Source organism: Nicotiana attenuata, chromosome 7 (genome assembly GCF_001879085.1).
Source record: "Nicotiana attenuata strain UT chromosome 7, NIATTr2, whole genome shotgun sequence".
Classification (NCBI taxonomy): Eukaryota; Viridiplantae; Streptophyta; class Magnoliopsida; order Solanales; family Solanaceae; genus Nicotiana; species Nicotiana attenuata.
The window spans coordinates 5,101,030-5,122,011 of record NC_031995.1 but is presented as its reverse complement, the minus strand read 5'-3'; the positions used below and the strand labels follow the sequence as shown (position 1 = coordinate 5,122,011).

Sequence of the window (20,982 nt, the reverse complement as noted above, 5' to 3'; positions counted from 1 at the left end):
ATCAATACGAACTTAAGATCAACAATGACTCATGAAAATTACACGTACTGACCATATTGACAAGTGAAACAAAATTGATTATCCAAATATAATTAACTTTCTTGTATTTTAGGAAACTATAAAAATAAACACCTAATAAAATATATAAAATATTACTAAAAAAATTAGGGCCTCTTTTAAGTTTTTGTTTTAAGTCACATATATATTCGATTGAGCCGCCACTGATTTCAATTGGGATGAAGAAGTTGAGAGAACATTCAGCTTTAAAGAAGGCTATGGCTGAAGCTCTTGTATTAGCTATTCCTAATTTCACTCATGCTAAAGAAGTTCTTTTAATGGTTTTCCTTAATTGGTTATTGCTTGTTGGGGCATAAAAGTTATAACCTAATTAATACTGACGGAAGAAATAAATAAATAAACAAACAAAAGGAAATGGAATAAACAACTTACCCAAGCCAAAATCTCCTATTTTAATATGATCATGATCATCCAAGAAGATATTGTCTCGAGACAAATCTCCATGAATAACTCCCTTTTCATGGATGAATTGCAATCCCTCCAGCAGCTCTTTGAGATAGCGGAGCACAGGCACCTTCTCTATCTCTGCTTCCAGTCTAGCATGAAGGGTGCTAAAGATACAAATAATAAAAATATGTGAGAACTTTTATGTAATAATAATTGTTTGGAACTAATTAAACTTTACAAACCTTGTGCACAGCTCCATAGCAACAAACAAAGTATGCGTTGCCTCTCTCATCTCATCAGATGACAAAGTATGCATTGCCTCTCTCATCTCATCTTCATCTGATGATGATCCCATATCGGATACACCAAGTTCAATCCAACACTGAAAATGAAAGGGAACAATTCAAATAGTCAATTTAGTTTGTTCTATTAAATTGTTGCAATCCAAATAAAGTTTACATGGAACCAAAAATAAAACAGTATTGTAATTCCCTACCCCGAGCATACTTTAAACATCACTAAAGTAGCAAACTGAATTCTGTAATGAGAATTTAAGTAATATCGGAGTGACTTTGGTATTCTTACAAGGAAAAGTTTCTTGCGTTCCTTTCCAAACTTGGAATATAGTGGCATAAAAGATACTAACATGTTTCTTTATATAATGGACAAGTTAAAAGAATGGACAAAATTGTAAACAACCACTGATTTGCAAATCTGTTACCAAACGCCTAGTAGCTAGTGCTTCTAATCACTAACACTACCTACAAGAATTGGAAACCCATTAACTGTCTTTCTCAACTTACATTAGAATACTTATTAGTCAAGTATAAGGTTACTTAACACTAAAGAACTTCTAGAGAGGAACTAGCACAACCGCCACTTGCAAGTTCTATTTAAAGGGCTATGTAATGTCAAAACACCGGCCTTGTCAAACTTGTTTCCAGCATTTAAAAGCTACAAGAACAATATGTAAGTGCTTTTTCTTCTAAATCTGTCTTATCCTTAGTTTAAAGCTTTCCTTTGTGGCAGATAATCCTTGTATCATTAGTCTCTATCTATTCTTTACCTAGTTCATATGATATATGTACAGGGAAAAACACAATAATTAAGTAGTGTAGCATTGATCTGAAAATCCCTCGTCTTTAAGAGGCGTAAAATTAAGGCAAACATGACAAAAAATTACACTATTTTTTATTTATAGATTCCTGAAGGGTTCATTAGAAACAAGTACCAAGATATATTAATGTTAAGAACCTAATGCCAGTATAAATCTATCCATATCTAGCTTTTCATAACTAGCATGATTTCAATTGAAATATGCATGTTTTAGATAACGAAAAATAACCTTTTCATATTTCTAAAAATGTCTTAAGTATATGTATTATAACCTTGCATGTGTGAGGATAAGTACATGCTTGTGTTGATGAGTTTCGGCTTAGGCAAATATTTTAAATGTGTAGCTTGGTCCTAATTTTATGATATGATGCATAATGTGTTTTCCTATGGTGACTTACGAAAGCCTGCTTCAGATTACCAGAATACTGTTCCAGACTTGGTTATATTTTCTCAAGTACAGCTATTGAATATCTTATTTAAATGTTTTAAGCTTTACGCATTATATACGTTTTGGATATATGTCTTAAGATTAAAGTATGGTTTGGTAGAAAGCTGAAAAGGTATGAGTTGATTCATCCCCCCATAGGGTGCCATCACAAGAAAGTCACGCACAATTGTGACAGTATCAGATTATGCTACTTATATACAGTAGGTAGATTCAGATTGACTAGCATTCATAACTGACGGGATGGCGTCCGACTCGTGACGTACACATGATGTGCATGACTACCTAGCTGGTTGGGTTGGGATCAGACTATCGGGATGGAACCCCCAATAAGTATGGTTTCAAAATATTGAGATATGATTATCCCCAGATATAGATATAGATATAGATATAGTGCAGATTTCATATTCAGATATCACTAATGCAGAACATATTTAATTTTAGTATACATTGTAAATATTTTATTTTCGAAATTAGCAATGAATAAAAAATTTCTAATTTTTGTTCCAATAATTATGGAAGGTTAGTCGAGTGCTGCAGCAATGCCTAGTCGTCCCTGACCACATTCCAGGTTCTAGCTTTCGGGAGTTGGTACCTCTTGTTCACCTATTCGACTTTTTTGTCTTCATTCCCTGTTAAGTAATTAGTTTGCCCTAGATTTAGCACATTATTTGCTTGGTATTTCGTACCATCTCTTAGTGCCTAAGTTTCAATGTATTACATTTTTTAGGCTCATTGCTTGATTAAAGGGCTAGTCTAGCCTAGTTTTCCCTAAAGTGTAGTGGCTTTAGTGTTAGATGCTAAAGTAATATCATGTCCTCAGGTGAGGCGGAAGGCAAGGGCGGTAAGGGGGCAGGGAAGCTTCTAGGTGAGGTTTGGGTCCTGGAACATGAAAATTTTGAGGGGAAAATCTATAAAGTTAGTAAAGATTCTCCATAAGAGGAAGATCAATATAGCTTGTGTCCTGAAGACTAGATGGGTGGGAACTAAGATACAAGATGTAGACAGGGTTAAGTTGTTTCTCGAGATGCGTGAGGGGTACGAACGGGATAGGTATCTTGGTTGATAGGGAACTCAGGGAGCAAGTGGTAGAGATCACGAGGGTGAACGATAGGCTCATGGCCACTAAGTTAATTGTCGGAGGACTTACTTTCAACGTTATTAGTGCATATGTGTCTCAAGCGGGCATAGGCGAAGAGGTCAAGAGTTGCTTCTGGGAAGATTTGGACGAGGTCGTGCATGGTATCCCCATATTTAATGTTAGTGGGGAGCAAAGACGAGGAGGAGAAGACAAATAGGGAGGGATATAAGAAAGATAGGCAAGAGGCGAAATTAGCGGTTACAGCGGCGAAGACGGCAGCCTTTGGGCGCTTGAATGAAGAACTTGGGTTAGAGGCGGGGACAAGAAACTATACAAGACTAGCCAAGGCGAGAGAGAGGAAGACCCACGGCCTGAACTAAGTGAAGTGCATCAAAGACGAGGAAGGCAAAATATTGGTGGAAGAGGCACATATAAGACGAAGATGGCAAGCATACTTTCATAAATTCTTGAATGAAACGAGGGACAGGGACATTATGTTGGGTGATTTTGAATATCCCGAGAGTCGCCGAGATTTTGGGTATTGTAAGGATATTAAGGTGGAGGGGGTTGAGGGGGCTATGTGTAAGATGAGTAGGGGAGAGCGACCGGGCCTGACGAAATTCTGGTTGAATTTTTGAAAAGCGCGGGCAAGGCAGACTTGGAGTAGCTCACTGAATAGTTCAACGTCATTTTTAGGACTTCAAAGATGCCCGAGGAATGGAGGTGGAGTACGATGATACCGTTGTACAAGAACAAGGTTGACATCCAATATTACAACAACTATAGGGTATCAAGGTACTAAGTCACACTATGAAAGTTTAGGAGAGGGTGGTGAGATAAGAGTGAGGAGAATTGTGTTTATTTTCAAGGCAAAATAGCCTGACAAGCACCTCTACTTATTCGGCTTTGACATCCCGGTCACCCTACTCTATATTATTTCAACCAGACACTTGAACTTGTATAAAACCTTAGTCTTAAACACCTCCAATACCGTGTGTTGTTCACTAGTGCTGATATAAAGGACACGTCACATCCACCTCAGATAAATTAATAACACATCGTTTTTTATTTTTAAAAACATATTTTTTAATAAAAAAATCAAACGCATAACCCACTCCTTTCTTCTCCCAAAAAAAATCTAAACCTTCCTCCTCTCTCCACCATTCCATATTTGCCTCTTCCACTTGCCACCACCACTACCACACACCGCCAACCTTCCTCTTCCATCTGAAAGCACACAATTAAACCTACTTCGTCTTTTTCTTTTTGTTCTAATTTTTCTCCATTACTACAATCGATTCAACCAGCCATGATATTTCTGCTGCCACCATCGCCGGCAACCACTCCAAAATCGCCACTATCTTTCCTCTTCTATTCAAATTCATGTCTCCCTTTCAAAACCCAGACAGCGGATGGATTAGGGAAGAAAATTTATCCTTAAATTCTCTTTCAAACCAAACACCTAAGAAGCAAAACAAAAAAAAATTAAAAAGAAAGAGAAGAATGTTTCACCAGCGATCTTTATTCAATATTTCTATTTTTGTCCTTTGCAAAAGCTTGTCTTCAAAAGTTGGGGAATAGTGATGCGAGAAAGGTTCCCAAAAATTATAGGGCCAATCTGACGGTGATGTCAGATCTATGGTGGTGAGGAATACCACTAGTAGATAAAGAGGTGGGGAAGGAAGGTGGTGTTGTAGTAAGGTTTGGGTTAAAATAGAGGAGGGGGATAAGGTGAAGAAGAAGGGGGAGAGAGGAAAATGAGGTGGAGGCTGGGGTAAAGGTGAAGGTGAAGGTTGGAAGGCAGAACGTGGAGGAGGGTTTGATGACGTTTCTTTCTTCTTCTTTTTTTAATTTAATTTGTTGTATCTTGTAACGACCCAACCGGTCGTTTTGAGCATTGACACTTCGCTCGCCAGTTCTCGGGCATGACTAGCCATGTATGATGTATTATGACTTATGTAAGTCGTCAGTTTTGATTTTCAGGATAATCGGAATAGATTTGGAAGAACAATTCTCAGCTTGAAGCTTTAAATTTGAAAGTTTTGACTTTTTAGTATTCGATCTCGGATTTGGATTTTTATGATTTGGTTAGCTCCCTTAGGTGATTTTGGACTTGGGAGCGCGTCCGGAATGTGATTTGGAGGTCCGTGGTAGATTTAGGCTTGAATTGGCGAAATTGAAAATTTGGAGTTTCCGGTTACAACAATGGAAATTTTAATATCGGGGTCGGAATGGAATTCCGAAAATTGGAGTAAGTCCGTTGTGTCATTTGTGACGTGTGTGCAAAATTTCAGGTCATTCGGACGAGGTTTGATATGTTTTTGGATCGGTTGCGGAATTCGAAAGTTTTAGAATCCTTAAGTTTGAATCCGAGGGTGATTTGGTGTTTCGATGTTGTTTTGAGTGTTCCAAAGGTTGGAATAAGTTTGAATAGTGATATGTGACTTGTTCGTATTTTTGGATGAGGTCCCGGGGACCTCGGGATGATTTCGGATGGTTATCAGAAAGTTTGGAAATTGGAAGATGTAGCTGAAGATGCTGGTTCTGTTATAACCGCACTTGCGTTTAGGGGACCGCAGGTGCGACGTCCGCAGGAGCGAGGAAGCAGCCGCAGATGCGGCCACAAGTGAAAAGGGTAGGAGCCGCAGGTGCGGAGGAAGGAACGCACCTGCGTGACCGCAGGTGCGGGTAAGGGTCGCAGATGCGGTAAGAAGAATTAAGTGAAAACCGCAGAAGCAGTTGGATGGAGCGCAGAAGCAGTCCCGCATGTGCGGGAAATGGACCGCTGGTGCGAAATCGCTGGGCAGAAGCTATATAAACCTCAATTCACGAATTTCAGTCTTTTATCCACCATTTTTGGCCGAGTTGGAGCTTGGAGACTTCGATTTCAAGGAGGAATTTAAGTGTTTTCAGTGAGGTAAGCCACTTGGACCTTGTATCTTATGTTTATGGCAATTATTCCATGGTATAATCATGAAATTAATGGAGTAATTAACCCTCAGGGGTTGGCCTGGTGGCAATTGACTTGAGCCTTGGGGTTTGCTCCCTTTCAAGGTCTCAAGTTCGAAACCCACTGGGTGCAAACAATTTCTGAGGGCCATCGGACTGGGTAAAACCTGAATTAACCGTGGTGCACTTGCGGGAAACTCCTTGCCGAGGGCCTGTGCACCCCCGGGATTAGTCGGGTCTCGAAGAGACTCGGACACCCGGTGCAAATCAAAAAAAAATATTAATGGAGTAATTAGAGAAGGAATTGGGAGATTAGGGCTTGAGTTTTGGAGAGCTTTGAGTGGTGATTTGAGGGGCCATTTGAGGTCCGATTTTGATGTTCTTGGTATGTATAGACTCGTGGGAGGATAAGGATTCTATTAATGTGATTTTTATCGGATTCCACCTGGGCCCGAGGGTCGGGTTTGACCAATTTCGGGATTCTTGATGTAATTTGATTATTTTCGCGTGGGTCTTGTTACCTTAGCATATATTGATGTTATGGTTCTGATTTTTGGTTAGATTCCAGGGCATTTGGAGGCCGAATCGAGAGGCAAGGGCATCGCGGGCTAGAGTTTGGCTTGGCTTGAGGTAAGTAACGCTTCCAAACTTGGTTACGAGGGTTCAAAACTCCGAACTATGTGTTCTATAATTACTATTGAGGTGACGCAAATGCCAAGTGACGAGCGTGTGGGAGTGCACCGTGAGAATCGCGGCCTGGATCACTCCATGGCACCGCTTAGTGATTCTTTCTTGCGGATATCTGTGTTGTAACTATGTGATTAAGTTAATGAGCTGTAAATCATGCTAATAATCATGTTAAGGCTTCACGCCAATACTGTTGAGACTCGAGAGGTCGTTTTTTACTGTCATATCATTAGCTTCATTGATATTCCGTACTCATTCCTGTTCATGCATATTATATCATGCCTCAGTCTCGATTATTGTTATTTGACATATCATATCATTGTTCGGGCTAGCATCATGACATTTTGAGCTCGTGTGTGTGAGACTGGCGAGTGATGACTGAGTGAGGCCGAGAGCCTGATATTGAGTGACGGTATGGGATCGGGCTGCACATCGCAGCGAGATATTGAACATGCCTTTGTTGGCTTGTTATAGCGCTTGGGCTAACAAAATCCCCTTCGGAGACTTTACACCCCCAGTGAACGCAGTTGATGATATTGAGGGATGGATCTTCCCTGGACATGGATCTTGTCCGAAGTATTTATACTTGGAGATGGATCTTTTCCATAGGCTGGAATGGCCTTCCTCAGTACTGGATGACTGTTGTTAGTAATGTGTATATATTCTGGGATGGATCTTCCCTGGACCTTGTGAGCCATATACAGTACTGAGTGGTTGCGAGGTTGTTATTGATATTATCTGGAGATGGATCTTCTCCATAGGCTGGAATGGCCTTCCTCAGTACTGAGTGTATATTGTCAGAAATGTATATATTTCGGGATGAATCTTCACTGGGCCGTACAAGCCATATACAGTACTAAGTGGACGAGCATTTGAGATTTGTGGGCACATGAGCACTCAGCATGGTGCATTTCATACAGTATGTGCATTGACATGTAGATGTAGCAAAGTTACACTCCTTTACCTTATTCATACTTGCTTTGTTTTACTGTTCGAGTTGCTTATTTAATTGAAAGCATGTCTACGTTTCCGTACATTATTTTTGTTATCTTTGAGGAGGTTGAGTTCGTCACTACCTATCAGTCCAAAGGTGGGACTTGTTACTTACTGAGTTGGTGTACTCACGTTACCCCCTGCACCTTGTCTGCAGATTCAGGCACTTTGGATCCAATGGCGGTGGTTGATCGAGGCTTCTGACTTAGGAGATTATTGAGGTATTTGCACGACGTTCGCAGGCCTTGGCTATCCACCTTACTTTCCAGTTGTATTTCAGTTGCCCCCTTAGACATTATAATAGACTATGTATTTTTCCTTAGACGCTCACGCACTCAGTGACACCCCGATTCCAGCTCAGCCATTAAGTTGCCACGTAGACTTGATCAATGGTCAGGAGGGTTTAAAATACGGACTTCGATAACTATAAGTGTCTGAATGAAACATAGTTGAGTACAGGGACCAGGGTGACAAACACGAACAAGTACAAGTGTTTACCAAGCCATTCTGCCTATTTTCAATAACCAATTCAGATTCATGCCAAGTGATCGATCACAGAAGCAATTCATCTTATAAGGAGATTGGAGAAGCAGTATAGGGAGAGGAAAAGGGACTTGCATATGGTGTTTAACGAACTGGGGAAAGCATACGACAAAGTACTTAGAAAGGTTCTATTGTGGTGTTTAGAGGCTAGAGAAGTGTCTGTAGCTTACACTAGGGTGATTAAGTACATGTATGATGGAGCTAAAACCCGGTAAGGATGGTGGGAGGAGACTCGAGACGCTTTCAGTCGTGGTGGGGCTGCACCAAGGGTCGGCTCTTAGCCCGCCCTTATTCGCCTTGGTGATGGACGAATTGACGTGGCACATTCAAGGAAAGGTGCTATAGTGCATCTTATATACAGATGACACAACACTGACTGATGAGATGGAAGGCGGAGTTAACGCTAGGCTGGAGGTGTGGAGACAGACCCTGAAGTCTAAAGGTTTCAAGTTGAGCAGGACAAAAATCGACTACTTGGAGTGCAGGTTCAGTGATGTGACCCATGAGGCAGACAAGGAAGTAAGACTTAATTCACAAGTCATCCCCAAGCAAGAGAGTTTCAAGCACCTTAGGTCAGTTTTCTAAGACAATAAGGAGATTGACGAGGATGTCGCATATCGTATTGGAGCGGGGTGGATGAGATAGTCTTGCATTTGGTGTCTTGTGTGATAAGAATGTATCATTGAGACTTAAAGATAAGTTTTACAAAATAGTGATTAGACCAACTATGTTGTATGGAGCGGAGCGTTGGCCAGTCAAAAAATTCTCATTCCCAGAAGATAAAAGGTAGCAGAAATGACGATACTAAGATGGTTGTGTGGGCATACTAGGAGAGATAAGGCTAGGAGAAGATATTTCGGACAGGTGGGAGTGACCTCCGTGGAGGAAAAGAGGTTAGAAGTGAGGCTGAGATGGCTCGGGCATGTGAAGAGGACAAGCGCAGATGCCCTAGTGAGGAGATGTGAAAGGTTGAATATGGTGGATCTAAGGAGAGGTAGAGGACAGCCGAAGAAGAACTGGGGGAGGTGATTAGGCAGGACATGGCACATCTTTAGCGTACCGAGGATATGACCCTTGATAGGAGGTTGTGGAGGTCGAGAATTAGGATAGAAGGTTAGTAGGCTGTAGAGCGTACACCCTTTCCATACTAGTAGTTTTAATGTTTTCTTTGTTTGGTCTTATTCCTACTGCCTGATGTTGTTTCTGCGTTGTTGCTACCCTTTTGTTGTACTACTTCTTTTCATGAATCTTTCACTACTATATTTCCATTCTTAAAACTTTGTTTTGCGTACCATGAGTCGAGGATCTATTAGAAATAGTCTATACCTGCTTCAGGTATAGCAAGAACGTGAGCAAGTTGTGCAAGATCATGAGCGAGTTGTCAAGTGCCGCACGTGCGCTTAGTTTAAGACTAAGAACATGACAATGTGGTATCTAAGCAAAGGTGGCGACTAAGGGAATGGCGAATGACTGAGAAATCAACGTTGCTAACACCCAAGCCAATGTCACTCGGAATGTCGTTGGCATGAAGGGCCATAACAAAAAGGAAAATGCCTCCAACAAGAGCCTGGAGGTACCGCCAGAGGCCTATGGAGGCATTGAGGAGCAGGTTGATGTTGGCATGAGCGAGGTGGCCAGCAATGTTATTGAGATTAGGGAGGCCAAAATCGAGGATCCCAAGCCACCAGTGTTCAAAGGTGTACGCGATGCTCAAGAAGTGGAGAACTTCCTTTGGCGCTAGGGAAACTACTTTAAGCATGGCAAAGTGAGAGACGATAAGACCAAGATCAACATTGTTGTCTGGTACCTCTCAGAGATTGCCATGCTGTGATGGAGAAGAAAGATGGCTGGCGTGGAGAAAAGTCTATGCGCCATTAGCATGTAGGATTAGTTCAAGGCCGAGTTCAAGCGTCAATTCTTCCCAAATAATGTCTTGTACAAGGCACGATGCAAGCTTAGGGAGCTGAAGCAAATAGGGAGTATACGTGACTATGATAAGGAGTTCACCCACCTTAATGCTTCAAATTTCCAATCTCACCAGTGATGACTTGTGTTTCACTTCATGGATGGGTCGACTTCTTGCCATCGAACTTGTTGGCACCTTGAGTCTTGGGGTGTTCTTGTTGTGTCTTCTTGCTTTTTCCACGGTCTCCCCCACCTTTGACATTGCTACCCCTTGACTCTTTGCCTTTGCCTTTGTCGTACTTGTCATGCCTGAAATCCATTGAAGACTCGGCCTCCACTATGGCTAGATCTATATCTGCAGCTTGTCGGCGTTGCAGCACCTGCTTAGCCCAATTTTGTCAGGGCTATGCCGAGAGAAAGGTGCAAAGTAGAGAAAAAGGCGCAGTTAGAGGAAGACCGAGGCATAGAAAAGGCTCAGCGTTCGAGTGACTACCAGAGAACGAGCGCAAGGAAGAGCTCCCAGATGGGTTGGTGACTCCTCACTGAACCTCGTTAGAGCCCTTTTGAGATGAAGGAAAAGAATGATAAGATATGTCATCAAGAAGATAGCCAACAAAGGAAAGACTCCCCCCAGCTATGTAGCTAGTTGAGTATACTAGACATGCTATAGGTGTTCTGGTACCTTACAAAAATTCCTAAAGCTGAAATAATTCGAGTTTACTGGAGCATCTATACAGAGGATCCGCAATTGTTCTTAGATAAGGTTAAAAAGATACTGAGGATGCTTGGGTGTACAGGTGACAGAGCTGTTGAGTTAGCCGCCTACAGACCGAAGACACAGTTGATAGCTAGTGGGTGTCTTCAGAGACGGAGAGGATCACCACTATTGACTTGGGAGCAGTTTGAGGATGTTTTTCATGGCTAGATTTCTTCTGGATAGCCAACGAGATGCATTGCGAAGGATCTTTGAATTGCTAAACTGGAGTTTTATCAGTTGCTATGAACAACTCCAACCTGACTGTATTTGACAAGGTGAAGTGGCTCGCAAAAGGGACAAACAAATATTCGTATCAAAGTGTTATCTCCCCTCACCACAGGGAGGATAAATCTTATGTTTAGATTGTAAGAGAATGAAGCTCAAGGAGGCAAAGTTCTTGGCACCACATGACGTAAGAAGGCCAAAGCTTTAGGGTCGTTTGGTGGAGTTCCCGTCGTTGCAAAAAGTATAAGGAGCCAAGGACTAAGAAAGCCCCGTAATCTATTGTTTTTAGTGCGCTAAGAGCCCAGCCCAGCCCAGACAAGTCAGACTGGACTAATTCAGTTCTCTCAACAACCCCCACCATGTTGTTCATAAAAAAATCACATCCAGGACGCGTCATCAAGAAGATAGCCAACAAAGGAAAGACTCACCCAGCTATGTAGCTAGTTGAGTATACTAGACATGCTATAGGTGTTCTGGGTACCTTACAAAAATTCCTAAAGCTGAAATAACTCGAGTTTACTGGAGCATCTATACAGAGGATCCGTAATTGTTCTTAGATAAGGTTAAAAGGATACTGAGGATGCTTGGGTGTACAGGTGACAGAGCTGTTGAGTTAACCGCCTACAGACCGAAGACACAGTTGGTAGCTAGTGGGAGTCTTCGGAGACGGAGAGGATCACCATTGTTGACTTGGGAGCAGTTTGAGGATGCTTTTATGGCCAGATTTATTCTGGATAGCCGACGAGACACAGTTTATCAGTTGCTATGAACAACTCCAACCTGACTGTATTTGACAAGGTGAAGTGGCTCGCAAAAGGGACAAACAAATATTCGTATCAAAGTGTTAGCTCCCCTCACCCATGGGGAGGATAAATCTTATGTTTAGATTGTACATTTGTTGAAGAGAATGAAGCACAAGGAGGCAAAGTTCTTGGCACCACATGACGTAAGAAGGCCAAAGCTTTAGGGTCTTAGCTACTTGTGTCCTCATGATGCTTAAGCTCTGTTTGACCCTAGTTCTATTCATTCTTAATATCATCATATTTTACAACGAAGAATTAAGTAAAATTCAGAACTGTTGACCGATCATATTCCTAGTTGCCACATGAGTAGGAGAATCCTTGACAATGTATCATGGTTATCGTTCCTGTGTAGCCAGGGCTGAGGGAAGGGACACTTTGGTCGACTTAATAGTATTTAGTATAGTTGACTGTGATGTTATCATGGGAGTGCATTGGTTAGCCTCGTGCCATGCTATCTTCAACTTGAAAACAGTGAGATTTGAGATACTGAACGACCCTAGCTTTGAGTTGAAAGGTGACTCCATTATGCCTTCGACCGAATATCTCTTTCGGGAACACTAAGAAACTAATGAGTGAAGGATGATATGTATCCTTGGCCACTTTCAGCGACACGAGGACCAATGTACCTAGTTTAAAGATAGTTACTGGAAATAGATTGAATTTTGTATCAACTTGGCACCAAGTACACAACTACTATGGTGTGGATAATATAAACTTACAAAGTGTATGCTTTGGGTCGTGCCAAATATTTACATACAGAGCAAAAAAAATATACCTGATAATAGCGGATGACACTTGGATGCCGAAGAGCTGCCAAAATTTTCACCTCTCTGAGAAGAAACAAATATTTTCAGTATAAAATCATATAAAATAAAGTTATCTTATGCTAAATAAATAATATTAACTTAATAAATAATATTACCTTAGATATTCTGCACGTTCTTGATCAGGAGAAGGTATCTTTTTCACAGCATACGTTGACTCGTCTAACTTATGCTTGCATTCATAAACTCGTCCGAATCCACCTTTCCCTACAAATCAAATGACAAAAAGAGATCAATGGAAAGACAACTTCCATGTACAAATCACAAAGAGTTATCCTCTCTTTTTTAGAAGAGGAGTTTGGGGCATTCTACAAATCTTCCTATTCATCTTGAGACGAAATGACAATTTGAAAACTAAATATAATATCAGGTCAATCCAAGTTGTTATTATTTAAAACACTTGTTGCCTGAGTCATTTCAGAATAAAAATCCATCTTCTAAATGTGAAGTTCAATAATTAGTTAAACATCATCGTTTTTTCCCTTCTACGAATATAGAATCAAACCATTAGGCTATCAAAAATGTTACGTAAAAAGTGGTTTAAAAGTTTCATTGGTGATCGTAACTGCTAGGTATATCAAACAATATAAATCAGCAATGATGGAGATTTTCCGGATATGTTAGATTGGTTGAGACACAACTTCAGGAAAGAACTAGAGTGTTATGAGTGGTAATGGTAAAGAGTACTTTAATGAAATCTTAGGCGATTTCTTTTCAGAAAAAGGAATGATGCATCAAAGTTCATGTCCTGATACCCACCAACAAAATGGGTAGCTAAAAGGAAAAGTAAACATCTCTTAGCAGTTACAAGGGTATTACACCATTCACTAATAATGTTCCTAAGTATCTCGGGAGAGAGGCACTCATGACTATCACATCTTTAACAAATAAGATGCCTACCAAGATTCTCTCACTCTGGGTTTTAGGACACCTCTTAAGTGTTATTCAAGATACCTTCCTAATCTGTAAATTGACAAGTGACAACCAATTTAGCTTTAAGAGTATTTGAATGTAGTGTTTTCACTCATGTAAATAATCGTGAGAAATTAGATCCTTGAGCTAAGAAATGTGTGTTTGTAGGTTATGCCCCCAACTCAAAGAGGGTACAAGTGTTATAGCCCGAGCTCTAAGAAAATATTTGTTAAAATGGATCTTGCTTTCTTTGAGTCAATGATTTTTGGTTCTCCTTTCTGGGGGAAAAGATGGGAGAAAATTCAAACTCCTTTGATTATAATTAGATTTTCTACCACTGATAACAAATGAACCAAATACCTTGATAAAAATAGAGTCAGGTGATACAGAATCAAGTGATTTAACTAGTAAAAATTTGGATTCTAAGCCTACAAAACCAACCCATGACATTTGTAGAGGTAAAAGTGGTGATCAAACAAGTACAAAAGAACTGAATGTCTACTCAAGGAGAAACACCCCAGATTTTTCATACTTGTACTGAGCCTTCAGGTGATCTCCATATAGTATTCACTCACATAGATCTTCCTAACTTCCAGTCTATTCACTCTGAGCCTAACATCTGAGCTTGTCCCGTTGCATTACAAAAAAGTACCAAGAGTTGTGCCAAATACCCTATGTCTAATTTTGTGTTATCAATATCTTCTGCATTTACCTCACAGCTATCTAGTATGGAGATAGCAACGAGTGTGCGGGATGCTTTAAAGGTTCCCAAATGGAAGGAGGTTGTTGTTGAGGAAATAGTAATAGTCATAGTCATAGTCATAGTCATAGTCATAGTCACAGTCACAGTCACAGTCACAGTCACAGTAACAGTCGCAGTCACAGTCACAGTCACAGTCACAGTCACAGTCACAGTCACAGTAATAGTAATAATAATAATAATAAAAGGTTTTCTACTTTTTGGTATACTTCTTGTATGTGGGCATGTCTCACCCTTTTTTAATGGAAGTATTACCTTATCAAAAATAATAATAATAATAATAATAATAATAATAATAATAATAATAATAATAATGATATAAAAGAGGATTTGGGAGGTCATAGAGTTGCCAAAGGAGAAGAGAGTTGGCTGCAAATTGTGTTCACAAAACTGCATAGTTTCTAGAGAGATACAAAGCGCCCCTAGCCGCTAAAGGGTATAGCCAGACGTATCAATTGACTATCTAGAGACATTTGCACTAGTGGCAAAACTGAATATGGTACTCTTAACTTTTATCCAGTGTTCTCAAAAACGAAAAGAGCAAAAAAGCGCCCAGGCCCAGAGGGCTTGAACCAAAAAGCGAGAAGTGAAGGGGCACAATTTATAAAAAATTCAACAAATATCAAACATATATGAATTTCGCACTACAACAATCGAATTATAATTAAAATGACTAATCTCAACATCCAATATGCAATAATGCCGACACTAGTCCAACTTTCCAAAGTTGAGATTCAAAGAGCCAACTGCTTCTCATTGAGATCATTTAATGCATTACTGTTTAAGCGCACACTTCCACTAAAGCACATGGCTTCATCCATGAAGCGACAACCTCCTGTTTCACATAGTTTTGGCTGTTAATGACACTGCTCTTACCATTTTGCAGTCAATCTACACGTCACCTGACAACTAGATGAAGACCTTTATATAGATCCACCTCCAGGCTTTGAAGTAAAGTTGGCTTTAAGGTTTATGGATTAAGAAAGTCTCTATATGGCCTAAAACAGTCACAAAGAGCTTGGTTCAACAGATTTTACTCGGTTTGTAAAGAAGCAAGAGTCCAAGGGTATCCAAGGACAAGTAGACCACACCATGTTCACAAAATATTTAAAAGGGAAGAGCATTGTATTTCTTAAAAGAAAGGAAGAGCATTTTACCTAGTCGCCGGATCTCCTGAAAATCTTCGGTATATCGAGTCTGCATGCTACATATTTATATTTCAAAAATCAAATAAAAATATTTTAAACATATGGACACTGTCACAAGAATACTCAGAGAAAAGACAAATTTGTAAAGAGAAGCCCAAAGCCAAAACTCAGAGCAAAAAACAATATAACATTTTGGAAGCAACATAAATAATTATCTATAAAATCTACAAAATACTAAATAGGTAAATTTGGCCAGTTAGGCTCTTTTTTTAAACACCAAATCAAACCGAATAGTATTAATTCTTAAAAACTTTAATCCCGGACTTAACCAAACAAAAAAGAGTGGATTGTCACACCCTTCATTTACCCCAGAATTCCTCATAGCCAATTAGGCCAAGTTGCAAAAAATCAACTTAATTTCGAAAAGCGCTTCTTATCAAAAGTGCTTTAAAAAGGTGCTTTGGAAGAGTAGTAGTTTGTATTTAGTTAGATCATTTGAAAAGTGCTTTTGTTTGTTATTCGTGTTATGCCAATATTTCCAAAGAGTGCTTTTCAGTGTCAAATTACAAAAAAATGTACATAAGTTGTTACCTATTTATCAATTAGCAAGGCGGCTTACAAAATTGGTTAAACACTTACTTTGGTTAATAAATTAGTGTTAAATTTAATAATATCTATGCATCATGTTAGAATAGTCATGTAAATAGGAACCCTAATCCAGTATGTATTAGGAGTAGGACGTCTTGTATGTGTATATATAAGGCTCATTGTAGCATTGTCAATTAATCAATAATATATTTTCTCCCGTGCTTTCTCACATGGTATCAGAGCAATCGTGAGATATTTATCGCTGTGCATAAATTCCAACAACTCCGGGAAGAAAAAAAAAGCCCTTTTCCGGCAGAACAGTACTGTTCGAGTAAAAGTCACGTTCCGTCAGTGTTGTGCAAAAAACCAACACCACCACGAAGTAGATCGGCCTCCGGCGACCAACCCTCTAAAATATCTCCGACAGAAAAGCTACCACGCGCCCACACGCGCCGGCAGAAGAAATTTTCCGGCGAGCGCGTGACACCCACGCGCTGGCGCGTGAGCCCTCTTCCGGCCATTTTTTGGCCGAGCTTATTCAGGATAGCCTGATCGCGTTGAAATTCCGAGCCTATCCATCTAGTTCAAATCAAATTCCGACCACTTTGAATTTTTCCGGCGAGCTACAATGACAGTGATTCCAGCAATTTTCTGCATTTTCCGCGACGTCTTGACAATCGAGCAGAGTCACCTTTTACTTTAGTCCATTCAGATGTTTGGGGTCCTAGTCGGGTTAGTTCTACCTTAGGATTCCGCTACTTTGTCAGTTTCATTAATGATTATTCCAGGTGCACTTCGATATTTTTGATGAAAAAATCGATCTGAGTTGTTTTCTATTTTCCAGACCTTCCATGCTGAAATTCAAAATCAATTGGGGGTTTCTATCCGCACATTTCGTAGTGATAATGCCCTAGAGTATTTGTCTTCCCCATTTCAGCAGTTTATGAACTCCCATGGGATTATTCATCAAACATCTTGTCCGTACACATCCCAACAAAATGGGGTAGCTGAAAGAAAGAATAGACATCTTATTGAAACTGCTCGTACCCTACTCATACAATCTCATGTTCCGCTGCGTTTTTGGGGGGATGCAGTTCTTACATCTTGTTATCTTATTAATCGTATGCCATCTACAGCTATCCAAAATCAAGTTCCATTCTCTGTCCTGTTTCCCCACTTACCTTTGTTCTCTCTTCCACCCCGTGTCTTTGGGAGTACGTGTTTTGTTCATGACCTTAAGTTAGCTCCCCGTGCTCTTAAGTGCATATGTCTGGGTTACTCGAGAACGCAAAAGGGATATCGATGTTATTCTCCTGACCTTCATCGATTTCTTATGTCTGCTGATGTTACCTTCTTTGAAACCCAATCATACTTCACATGTCCAGTTAATCACTTAGATATTTCTGAGGTGCTACCTGTTCCTTCTTTTGGGGATTCAGTCCTTATCTCCCATTCATCTTCTTCCATAGCTCCACCGCCTACAGTTCCAGTTCCAGTGCCACCACCTATAGCTCCAGTATCACCACCGAGTCCAGTGCCACCACCTAGTCCAGTTCCACCAACTCTAGCTCCAGTGCCACCACCTAGTCCAGTTCCACCAACTCTAGCTCCAGTGCCACCATCTAGTCGAGTTCAACCTTCTACAGCTCCACCACTCCTGACCTATCATCATCGTCCGCCCCCAGCATCAGGCCCAGCTGATTCACGTCCTGCACCTGACCCTGCTAATACTGCGGACTTGTCTCCTCTTAATCAACCGATTGCACTACGAAAAGGTATATGGTCCACAGTTAATCCTAATCCTCATTATATCGATTTAAGTTACCATCGTCTCTCATCATCCCATTGTGCATTTGTGTCATCTTTGTCCTCTGTTTCCATTCCTAAGTCTACAGGTGAAGCACTGTCTTATCCCGGATGGCGACAGGCTATGATTGACGAGATGTCTGCTTTACATACGAGTGGTACTTGGGAGCTTGTTCCTCTTCCTTCAGGTAAATCGACTGTTGGTTGTCGTTGGGTGTATGCAGTCAAAGTTGGTCCAGATGGCCAGGTTGATCGACTTAAGGCTCGTCTTGTTGCCAAAGGATATACTCAGATATTTGGACTTGATTACAGTGATACTTTCTCTCCCGTGGCTAAAATTGCATCAGTACGCCTTTTTCTATTCATGGCTGCTGTTCACCATTGGCCTCTCTATCAGTTGGACATTAAGAATGCTTTTCTTCACGGTGACCTTGAGGATGAGGTTTATATGGAGCAACCACCTGGTTTTGTTGCTCAGGGGGAGTCTAGTGGCCTTATATGTCGGTTGTGGCGATCCCTCTATGGTCTAAAACAGTCTCCTCGAGCCTGGTTTGGTAAGTTCAGCACAGTTATTCAGGAGTTTGGCATGACTCGTAGTGAAGCTGATCACTCTGTATTTTATCGACATACTGCTTCAAATCTCTGTATTTATCTGGTCGTTTATGTTGACGATATTGTTATTACCGGCAATGATCAGGATGGTATTAGTAAGTTGAAGCAACATCTCTTTCAGCACTTTCAGACTAAGGATCTGGGCAGATTAAAGTATTGTCTGGGTATTGAGGTCGCTCAGTCTAGCTCAGGTATTGTGATCTCACAACGGAAGTATGCCTTAGATATTCTTGAGGAGACGGGGATGACAGGTTGTAGACCTGTTGACACTCCGATGGATACGAATTCTAAACTTCTGCCAGGACAGGGGGAGCCTCTTAGCGATCCTGCAAGATATAGGCGTTGGTTGGTAAATTGAATTACCTCACAGTGACTAGACCTGACATTTCCTTTCCTGTGAGTGTTGTGAGTCAGTTTATGGATTCTCCCTGTGATAGTCATTGGGATGCAGTTGTCCGCATTCTTCGGTATATAAAATCAGCTCCAGGCAAAGGCTTATTGTTTGAAGATGGAGGCCATGAGCAAATCATTGGGTACTCAGATGCTGATTGGGCAGGATCACCTTCTGATAGACGTTCTACGTTTGGATTGTGTAGTAGGAGGAAATTTGGTGTCTTGGAAGAGCAAGAAACAGAATGTGGTTGCTCGGTCTAGGCAGAAACAGAATATCGAGCAATGGCTATGGCCACATATGAGCTAATTTGGATCAAACAGTTGCTCAAGGAGTTGAAATTTGGTGAGATTAGTCAGATGGGACTTGTGTGTGATAATCAAGTTGCTCTTCATATTGCGTCAAATCCAGTGTTCCATGAGAGAACTAAACACATTGAGATTGATTGTCACTTTGTTAGAGAAAAGATACTCTCGGGAGATATTGCTACAAAGTTTGTGAAGTCAAATGATCAGCTTGCAGATATTTTCACCAAGTCCCTCACTGGTCCTCGTATTAACTACATATGTAACAAGCTCGGTACATATGATTTATATGCACCAGCTCGAGGGGGAGTGTTAGAATAGTCATGTAAATAGGAACCCTAATCCAATATGTATTAGGAGTAGGACGTGTTGTATGTGTATATATATGGCTCATTGTAGCATTGTCAATTAATCAATAATATATTTTCTCCCGTGCTTTCTCACAGATCATTTAAAGATAACACTAATTACAGGAGATAATGAGCCTGCATATTGTGATTTGTAATTTCAAATTTAACTTAAGAACTCTTAAATTTTAACTTTTTAATGGAATATGCCTACCATAAAGTAAAGAAGTAAATCTAAACCAAAATGAACATAAAAATTAAAAATCGGATTGAAGAATATTATTGATACTCTTAAAATAATGATGTCAAATATAATAGAGCAAAATGTGCGGTAAATACTTTAATTGGAAAAAATAAAACAAAACAACCTTCTAACTTCTTTTTTTGAATCAAATCCTACTTAAAATAACTCACATTATCATATATCTATACTATATTAAAAACCTTTAGCAAAATGTCGTTTATCTTTTTTACCCGTTAAAAATANGCTAGACCAGTTGGGTCACCAGCTTTGACTTGGGGTCAGTTTTCTCAGCTATTTCTAGAGAAGTTTCTTCCTATCACTCAGAGAGAGATCTATCGGAGGCAGTTTGAGCGTCTCCAGCAGGGTTCTATGACTGTTACTCAGTACGAGACCAGATTTATTAACTTGGCCCGTCATGCTCTTCTTATACTTCCCACTGAGAGAGAGAGAGAGAGAGAGAGAGAGAGAGAGAGTGAGGAGGTTCTAGTTGGACGGGTACTCTATTCACGCCTTAGTTCGTACTTCAGAGTCGGACCGAAGGAGGACGGNAAAATAATGTATTAAAATACAAATACTAAAAACACTATAATTGGATATAATTTATCTCAATATTTACAATTATTATAACCATTAACTCAACATCAAGTTCTAGAGATACTTACAAAATGACACTAGACAATTACGTGTCAATTATACGTATAATATTTATATAATTTTTAAATTTTTATACTTACTGATAAGGGTTACACGCGCAAAGCGCGTACCCTAAGACTATACAAAAAAAGATTAAAAAAAAATTATAGTCATTAGCTAGTGAAAGATAAATATTTAATGTTATGTTGAGTTAAATGATGTTATGGAGTGCTTTACCCCAATGTGGGATTTTCGGGCACGAATCCGGATTTAGTTGAGCCTGAATACGGGTATGGCACACCCACCAGGTGGAAACCAAAAATATGGTGTTTTTGTAGGGCATGTCTTGTAGATTTCCCATGGATAAAAGCAAAATGAATAGAGAAATTTACCTGGAATACAAAGACTTAAAAGTTATTTATAAGAAATACAACCACTTTTAA

General features: G+C 40.1%; 1 protein-coding gene across 1 annotated transcript in view; it reads right to left on the bottom strand.

Moving 5' to 3' along the window:
* The window catches only part of LOC109228588 (probable serine/threonine-protein kinase ifkC), a 28,602-nt gene that overhangs the window by 1,949 nt on the left and 5,671 nt on the right, over nucleotides 1-20,982 (bottom strand). Inside the window, exons 2-6 of the mRNA XM_019393727.1 lie at nucleotides 15,623-15,662; nucleotides 12,892-13,000; nucleotides 12,745-12,799; nucleotides 708-847; nucleotides 451-629 (exon numbers count right to left, since the gene is read on the bottom strand). Of these exons, the coding sequence (XP_019249272.1) occupies nucleotides 451-629; nucleotides 708-820 (292 nt within the window). The 5' untranslated portion in view covers nucleotides 821-847; nucleotides 12,745-12,799; nucleotides 12,892-13,000; nucleotides 15,623-15,662. The remainder of the gene's footprint in view (nucleotides 1-450; nucleotides 630-707; nucleotides 848-12,744; nucleotides 12,800-12,891; nucleotides 13,001-15,622; nucleotides 15,663-20,982) is intronic.